The sequence below is a fragment of the Geospiza fortis genome, unplaced genomic scaffold (assembly GCF_000277835.1).
Source record: "Geospiza fortis unplaced genomic scaffold, GeoFor_1.0 scaffold8, whole genome shotgun sequence".
Taxonomy (NCBI): domain Eukaryota; kingdom Metazoa; phylum Chordata; class Aves; order Passeriformes; family Thraupidae; genus Geospiza; species Geospiza fortis.
In genome coordinates this window covers 1,575,313-1,584,403 of record NW_005054414.1, presented here as the reverse complement: position 1 = coordinate 1,584,403, position 9,091 = coordinate 1,575,313, and the positions used below count along the sequence as shown (strand labels likewise).

General features: G+C 45.0%; 2 protein-coding genes across 2 annotated transcripts in view; one reads left to right on the top strand and one right to left on the bottom strand.

Annotated features, from left to right (window-relative positions):
* The window catches only part of LOC102039264 (killer cell lectin-like receptor subfamily F member 1), a 37,289-nt gene extending 33,421 nt beyond the window's left edge, over window positions 1–3,868 (top strand). Inside the window, 5 exon segments of the mRNA XM_031061443.1 lie at window positions 890–988; window positions 1,615–1,755; window positions 2,107–2,258; window positions 2,688–2,800; window positions 3,405–3,868. Of these exon segments, the coding sequence (XP_030917303.1) occupies window positions 890–988; window positions 1,615–1,755; window positions 2,107–2,258; window positions 2,688–2,800; window positions 3,405–3,537 (638 nt within the window). The 3' untranslated portion in view covers window positions 3,538–3,868.
* Window positions 3,869–5,878: 2,010 nt separating this feature from the next.
* Window positions 5,879–9,091, bottom strand: part of LOC115948480 (C-type lectin domain family 2 member L-like) — an 11,461-nt gene continuing 8,248 nt past the window's right edge. Inside the window, exons 4-5 of the mRNA XM_031061442.1 lie at window positions 8,884–8,984; window positions 5,879–7,246 (exon numbers count right to left, since the gene is read on the bottom strand). Of these exons, the coding sequence (XP_030917302.1) occupies window positions 7,129–7,246; window positions 8,884–8,984 (219 nt within the window). The 3' untranslated portion in view covers window positions 5,879–7,128. The remainder of the gene's footprint in view (window positions 7,247–8,883; window positions 8,985–9,091) is intronic.

Here is a 9,091-nt window from a genome sequence, read left to right as displayed (position 1 = left end):
GTCCCAGGGATGCATTTGGCTTTGGAAGCAGGGTAATGCCCAGGTCTCTATGTGCCATTAGTGCCTGGTGATTGTCACCCTCCCTGTACTGGGAACCTCATACCAGATGGGTAAGGCAGCCAGAGGATGGAGCAGTTGCTCTTCTTATGCAGGCAAGGTCAGGGAAACAGAGGTTATGACGGTGCACATCTGTGTCTTGTGGCACTGGCACCTTAACCCCAAATCTCCTCGGGTGATTTCCTGAGTGTTTCCCTGTGTCACAGGACCAATGACAAACAGCTGGAGAGATGCTTGGTTTGATGCACTTCCCTGTGCCGTGCCAGGGGGTGTCAGTATGGGGCTTTTTTTCCTGTGCATTTAGGGAAGTTGCACTGCAGGACAGGAACAGTAACGCCTGGGAGCAGAGAGGAGGAACACCCCACAGCCCATCGCTGACACCACAACCATGCCTGACACCTCATCCCATCCCTGACACCTCAGCCCATCCCTTACAGACACCACAGACCATCCCTGACACCTCAGCCCATCCCTGACAGACACCACAGCCTGTCCCTGACACCACAGCCCATCCTTGATACTTTCCCTGAATTGCTCTGCAAGGTCCTGCAGGGTGTGTGTGGGTAGGTGGGAGGAGGCAACGTTTGAGAAAAATAAATCAAAGGAGAAAAGGCAAATTCTTAATGGTTGACAATCACTTGCTGTATGTGACAAAACATTTTGATTTCACTTCCACATGTGCAAAATGGATGCAGATTTTTAATAAGTTAAATGCTACTGCATCCTCCTGACAGCAGACTGATTTTAGGCAGATGATTTCTCTGTTGTTTCTCCAGTGTTAAGTTTAAGAGTGGCAGGACCTTAAGCTGCTGTTCCTCCTGCCTCCCTGCAGGCTGCTGGCACAGGAGCTCAGCCTGGTTCTATGTGGCGCTGGTCCTGGCAGTCCTCGTGCTCGTCCTGCTGGGAGTCGTGGCCATACAAGCCAAGCAGTGTGAGTAGATCCTGCCTCCTGCTTCACCCCTTCATTGCAGACATGGTTAAACCTCTGAAAGAGCTGAGAAAAAAATTCCCTTAGTGTCACACTGAAAGGTGTCAACTTGTACACAAATACAGGAAATTAGAGAGTCTTGACAAGGGCCTGGAGTGACAGGACAGGGGGGAATGGCTTCACACTGACAGAGAGCAGGTTTAGATTGGATATGAGGAAGAAATTGTTCCCTGTGAGGGTGCTGAAGCCCTGGTACAGGGTGCCAAAAGAACCTGTGGCTGTCCCATCCCTGGAAGTGTCCAAAGCCAGGCTGGATGGGGCTCTGAGCATCCTGGGATAGTGGGAGGTGTCCCTACCTATGGCAGGAGGGTTTTGGAATGAAATGATCTTTAAAGTCTTTCCAAGCCAGGCCATTCCATGAACATCTTCTCAGGAGGGCTTTGCTCACTGAGCTTTACTCACTGAGTTTGCTCCTAACTGTGTCTGTACCAGGCAATGTACACAGAGACATCCTCACATTCACAGTCCAGCTCTGGGTACAAAGACTGCATTTCCTTATCCTTGTTGTTAACCATGACCTCTTTCTCTTTTTTTTTTTTTTTAATTTTTTTAACTTTGGGCTGTTCCAGTTTTGAAGGGCAGAGCAGGAAAATCAGGAAGTTTGCCCCACTATGGTCTGAACAGCACCAGCAGTGACATTTCTTCAGAGGGGACTGTCTCAGCAGCACTCCTGAAACAGCTCATGGAGGAGCTGTGTGAAGATGGACAGGGTGAGGCATGTTACTCCTTTCCAGCAGAGAGGATGTGTGGTGTGCACAGTTCTGTTGTCTCTGTTCCCATTTCTATGACACCCTGTAGTTTATGGGAACTCAGGAAGCATGGTGCTCCTGCAGAGCAGTGGTAACAAAATCTAAACTAACGTTTTAATCACGATAGTCTTGCTGCTCTGTTGATATAAAGTTTCCGTATTTTCATTACATTTCTATCTGCCAGGAGCTGCTGTCAGAAATGCCATATATCCTCCTCTTGTCCTGGAGAACACTTTCCAGACAATGGTTCATAAACAGGGGGAGGAATTCCATCCATTGCAGGAGCTAAATATTCCCCCTGTCCACCCACAGGGACAACGTGTGAGCTGTGTCCCCCTGGCTGGCAGCTGCACAGGGGCAGATGTTACTTCTTCTCCGAGGAGGCCAGGAGCTGGGAGGACAGCCAGAAAAACTGCCTGGCCAGGAAATCCCAGCTGCTTGTCATTGAGGATGAAATTGAGATGGTGAGTCTTACAGCAGTGACAGGCCTCAGCCAAACATTTCTCCAAGAGAAAATGGCCTGGATGTTAAGAGTACACATAGACAAGCAAGAGCCCCATCAGGGAAGGGATCTGAGTCTCCCTGCCCAGGACCTGGGTTTGGGAAAGTCAGCAGAGCAGAGCTGAAGAGGAGAAGCACAAGAGGTGCCAAGTGTGGAAGCCAGAGTAGCTTTGACTGGGAAGAGGAAATGCTGGGGACTTTCCACTGCTTGGCTCTGGGAAGAAAGGAGGCTGGTTGTGTGTGTGGGCTGATGTAAGGGGCTGCTCTGCCATGGCTGCATCCCTGCCCTTGCTCTTCAAGAGGAAATAAAAGCTGTGCATGAGGCAGGAGCATGACCTGGGCACAGCAGGACAGCTCTTCTGTCATGTAACATCCTTCTAATCATTCCACAGGAATTTATAGACAACAAAGACAAAGACACCAAATATATCTGGATTGGCTTGGACACTGAAGAAGTGGAGAAAACATGGAGTTCAGTGGAAGATCACAGAGTAAAAGAAAAGAGGTGATGATTTTTGGGGGGAGGATATCTTTGGAGAAAGCAAAGTGTGGTATCCCTGCTTGGAAATACAATTCTGAATCTGAGCTAATTACCCAAAGCACAGATCTAAGCCTGCAGCCTCAGGTACCTATTCAGTGTCCATTTCATGGCCAGTTCCAGGTCAACAGGTTCCTGCTGGGCACTTTGGGAAACTGATTCCTGCCTCCAGGACTAACCACAGGCACAGCTCATATATTTATTAATGCAGAGATATTATTACACACTTCTGCTGAAATCTCTGCCAACAAACTCTGTCACTTTGCAGACCATGAGCTGCCTGCCTCTGTTGAAGGTGATGCCTGTCACCACATAGCATTGGCTGGGATCTCTGCAGCTTTCTTCAGCACTGTGGCTGCATGAGGAGGATCCTTATCCTTGTAACACTAATAATGCCAAGCATCCATCCCTCAGAAGCCAGCAGTCCCTGCACCTCTGCACAGCTGCTGCGCTTCAAGGGGGTGGTCAAGTGGGCATCATCCACCCCCTCATCCAGAGCACCACCAGGATTTTTAAGCAGTGCTGAGTTTAAACACAGCAACTCATTGCATTCCTTTTGGTCTCTCAGCAGGACAGCTCTAAAAAGCAATGAGGCTGACAAGAACTGTGCTGTTTACAGAAGGAAAAACGTGATCCAGGCAGATAACTGCCAGACCTTAAAGGAGTGGATCTGTAAGAAGAATGCAACTTTGCTGGTGCTCTGAGCCACATTTCCAGACAGCAGGCAGAGCTTCTCATCAGAAGACCCATTTTACAGACAAACCAACTTGTGATGTAAATAATTTTCATCAGACTTGCAGGGAAACTTGCACTTTGCTGTGCTGTGCTCCCTAAGAAGTCAGAAGACAGGTCCTGCAACAGGGCTGCAAGCTGGCACACGAGGATTCTAGGGTGCTGAGCCTTCACACAGACAGATTTTGGCAGCAGCTGCCTCAGGAAGGGTCAGAGCAGAAGAGATACTCATGGGGAGGAGCACTGTGCACATAAACAGTGTGATGTACAGGAATTGTGGCCCCTGTGGGGCATGAAAGGTGTGCTGGGTCCTCTGCTGTCACCCCTGCCTGCAAGCAGCTGCTGAGCTGAGGACTTCTTATTTGGGTTTCAGGATTTAGTGTTTGCTGAAGTTTGTGGGCTTGGGGTTTTGTGGTTTTTTTTTCCCTTGGGGTCTAATTGTGAGTCACAGAAGTCACTTGAGGGCTGGGAAAAAATGCATTTATTGGACAGTGTCTTATTCAAAGCTGCTGCACAGCTACTGGGTGTGGACAGCAGAGCAGACATGGAGTGACTTCTAACACTTGTGGTTAATGTGCTGATTGCTCCCATCCTCTTCTGCTGCTGAGCCTTGGAATCTGAAGAGATTAACTAGGGAAGGGGCTTGGGCTGTAAGACAACATTGCAGTGCAAGGAGATAAAGTTGATAAGCTTTCTCCACCTATGTTTTGTCCCTTTACATTGTAAATTCCACAGTTATGGTACGATGAGGTACCAAAGCCAAAGACTGGTGAAATTAATGCCTGGGAGTGCACTCAGTAAATGCATTACTTAGGCATTGAAGTGTCTGAATAAATGGTATTTCTGGGTCTAGAACACAAAAATGCTAAGAGCAATCTGACCTAGTGCCTTTATTAGTTTCCCATGTTTGACAAAAATGAAGAAATGTCATGAATTGAAGGTGCTACTCTAACAAAAATGGCACCAACTGGAATTTAAGTCCTTGCAGCAATGAGAAAGAGAAACAAGTCTAACATGTCTTTTGAGATGGTGAGCCTTTACCTCATCTTTGCTGTGATGCACACAAATAAAGGCAGCTGCAGTTTCTCAGAGATGTTTTTTCATACCTGTGTATGCCTGGGGAGGGTTAATGTGCAGCACTTTAGGGCTGCAGATTAAAAAGTGAACTGTACCCTCAGGGACTTCCCTTCAAACAACAACAACAACAAAATCCCAGCACAGATTTTTCACGCAGAATGCAGCATCAGCACCTCAAGACTCATGAGAAACTGCTGTTATGTAAGAGGAAAGAACAAAAATCCCCCAAACTCAGCACAGCACGTGAGGGGAAGAGGATTGGTTTGTTCATGCTAGACAGAGAAGCAAAGAAAAAGTTTGAAATGAGTAAGATCATCATCTATACCTATATAATATATGCTTTATAGAGAGAGACTTTCTGACTGCTGAGAAATTTTCACTTCAGGGTACTCACAGCACACCCTTCTCCATGCAGTGGAGTTGACAATTGCTGGTTTTCTGGCAGATCTTGATTCATGCTGAATTTTACAAGAAAAACAAACTCCTGCATGCTGGATTCTCTCAAATTAGTTGTGGTGTTTAGGTTTTAACAATATTCATGAAACATCCACAATTTGAGCCTTCTTGCTATTATTCATGTAATTAAAAAAGTTTTTGCAGGGCCTTACTGAAGTTCTTACCTACAATTTAAGCAGTCACTTATTTAAAAGAAAAAAGAAAAAGAAATTACCATTGAAGTACTTCATCAAACTCCACTCTGAGTAAAGCACGCTGGCAGAGTTTGCAGCTTCACTCTTCTTTTCTTAACATCACCAAGGAAGTTCATAGCATCCCTGAGGAGTCAGATTCCAGAAGAGCTTTCACTTTTTAACCTTTTGTTAAAAGTGTGACTCATTATGAGGTGTTAAAAAGGGAAAAGCATTCTTTTTTGGATCAAATATTCTGCTTCATGTCAGCCCCAACATTACGATTAAAGATTTTTTCATGTTCAAAACATGAATATTTTACTTCGCTTCAGATTTTTTTTTTCACCAAAATGGTGCCTAAGAGGAAAAATATTTTTAATATCTCAATATTAAGATACAAACCACTGTAATTCAGGGGCTCTGTAAAGATAGTTATTAAGTATCTTTTCAGGACTATTGCACATACCATATTCTTCAGAATCAGGTTAATGTAAAAACATTGCAGAATAACACCTTCCCCCCAACATATAAATAAATAGATAATTAGGCTTTTAATACTGTAGAGTCCTGTTACTATGCCTATAAAGAATACAAGCAATTAAGAAAAGTGTAATCCAGCAAAATTAATGATTATATTTAAATAAACATCTGAAAGGCACAAGCTGTTGACAGTATCCATGTGTATGGTCCTGCTACAGTCAAGTCCTTCTGTCACAGAAAATAATGAGGGTGAACTTCCCATTCTTCCTTCCCTGGAAACTTCACAGTTATATTCCTTTCAGGCAAATTTACTTCCTCTGGATCAAATGACACTCTTAATCTTTGGACAACCTCCTAGACACGTGTGGGACTCAGACAATCAGAGGGATTGTGCCCTAATTCTGTTCAGGCTCCCAGCAATCCAAGAGCACTGGAGGCTGCTGCTGAAAATGTCACCTACACCAGGAAACACTGACTGTCCATCTGGAAATGTCCCCTTGCTCACAAGCCTCACACCATGACAGGCACAGGGCATAAGGGAAACACAGAGAAATATCCCTTGCTGTAAATTTTCTCATTCCCTTCTCCTGATTTTGCCTCCTTGGACTGAAGGACTAGTCCTACATTTACACATTAATGCCTGCAGCTTCACTATCACTCCTCCAGTTCCAACTCTTCTCCCCCCCATCAGTGCAGATGCTCAGGTAAATAAATATTCTTATCTACTGTGACCATTTTTTTGGCCAAAGAAAGTGTTGCTGGGATAACTTCAGGTGCAGTGCAGCTATATAAATCAGCTTGACAGTGTTATCACCAGAATTTAACAAAATTAATGTAACGTAACATTAACAAAACGTGGAATACAATGCAAGGTACATCCCATCAAATGGAAAGAAAGGAATTTGCTGTGGTCCTGTCTAAAACAACAGTGTTCACTTCTGCATTGCCCTGTATCCACGAGGCACTGGCAGCTCTCCAGACAGACAGACCCACTCCACCACCCATGCACACAGAGCCTGGCAAAAGGAAAAGCAGAACAAAAACCTCCAACTGCACACCCAAAAGGGGAAAGAAAGAGCAGCTGCTCCTACAAGAGAAGAGTAAATGGAGGAAATACTGATGCCACAGCAAAAATAAAATACAGCTGGGCAGTAGCTGGAAAAATGGGGCAAGGAAATGACTTATCAATATGCTGAAGAGACCCTTTAAAATGGTATCTTTAAAGCTTTCCTCCATGGGTGGAGAATTCTGGCTACCAGAAAAGTCATTCACCTCTGGGTAGGAGCTGGGAACCCATTCCCAGGTCCCAAAGTGTAGGCATGGCCTGTGTAGGCATCATATCAGAGCTCTGAGAGTCAGGGGTGGTGGCTTTGTCCATCTTTATCTTGCTGAGTTGATATTCAAGCTACAGACCCATTTCCTGGTTAAATAACATCCTGAGGCTGAGACTCCTTTGGACTCCAGATAGGCACAGCTGCCAGAGCCTTTTACTTCAAATCTGTCAGGGAGAAGGGAAGACAGGATTACTTGGACATCCACAATCAAATATTGCAATAGAGCAAAGGCAGCTATGAGCATCTCAGGCTCTCTTTGAATTTTCTTTGAATAAAGCCTGATTTATCTCAGGCAAGGCACCAGAGGAGGATGATGTTTTGTGCCTTGAAGAGAACACCATGGAGATTATCTTTTCTTAATGGTATCTCATGCCCAGAATACAAAATCCAGGACTTGTAGTACTCCTGCATCTTGTTTAGTGGTCACTTAATGTGAAACACACCCTTGGAGCAAAGACTGAAACTTAGGTTTGCCTTTCTCAGGGATGCTGTGCCATCAAGATGGGCACCACCACCTTGCACCTCCACATCCTCCTATCCAGTTCAAAGGTTCCAGCAGAAGCTGTGAAGGAAATGCATCTCTAATTTCTAATTTCTCCCTTCCTCAGAACCCAACAGGCACCATGGTTAAGGGGGTGGGGGAACAAGAAGCAAACCTCAGTTTCCACACTGTAGGTGTCCCTACATAAGAGGTAAGGGACTCCTTCAGCAACTGTGTTTTCAAACAAAGGGCTATAAAGCTCTATGGATAGGCCAAGCAAACTGGAATGGTCTCTGGAAAAGCCAAGGGACAAATCCCCACCAGTGTAGTGACACCTGAGCTTAGATATCAAGGTGTTTGCCCTCCCCTTCAGGAGGGGCAGTTTGAGGCAAGCAGTGAGGCAGAAGTCTAAGAATGGGAAGAAGCTCACTGAAAATGAAAGCATCAGTGGATGTTTGTACTGCAGACAGGGGATAAAAGAGTGGGAAGGACTGCAGTTTTCAACTTGAGGTGCCCACATGTTCCTCACATCTCACATTAAATGCCTTTGTCAGATCAAGCCTTCAGGGCTTGGGGATGAAGTGAATATAGTCACACATCACCAGTAGTGTCACAGACTTAAAAGTATTTAAATTTTCCACTTTTTAAGGTAATTTCAGACTTGTGAAATCTTGCTTATGCCTATCAATGGTAATTGTGCCAACTCCTGCCAGCAGCTGCTCCAGGATGAGCTGCAGCAGCCTCTGAGGAGATGGGACAGCTGCCAGGGAGAGGAACAAAGTGCCCCACACCTGGCACCGCTGGCACAGAACACAGGGCTCTGGCCACAGAGCAGCTCATGCAACATATATTCACATCTTCCTTTCCCTCCAGCAGCCTCTTTCTGAGGAACATTCTATAAAAATGAAAACATGTCTTAGCAGTCTCCCAAATCCCTTTGCTATTAACCTCACACAGCTCACATGCAGGTTTGTATTGTTTCAAAATATATTCTATGATGAGGAATTCGTGTTACTGTTAATCTTCCCTTCCTCCCCCAATTCCCTTCCTCCCATTGCTTTTGTGTCTCTTGGTTTCACTTTCTCTAATGTCTGTTACCATCAGCCTGCCTCGTGTTGCTGCTCAACATCACAAACTCGTCCCCTAGCCTTCATCTGCCACAGCTTTAACAATGCCATGTGAAATCTTCATTGCATTCCATACCCTCTCCATCCCTTCAACATAGTAACAGAGATTTCCTACAAGTCACAAGATCTGTATTATTTTTCTTACTCCCCTATAATCAAATATCACCAGCAAAACCCCTCCACAGAAACTTACAGTTCATTGTCTAACGCTTTTCCATTTACCCAGAAGAACTCTTCATTTCTTTTATAGAGTCCAATCCATGGGTCTTGCTTTGTTATCTTCATCATAAACCTCTGTAGGAATAAACCCACATGAGAAAAGAAGTCCTGCATGTTCAGTCCGGCTATCAAAATACAAAGTCTTTGATCCAGGGCAAAAGCAAAACAGCAATCTAACCTTT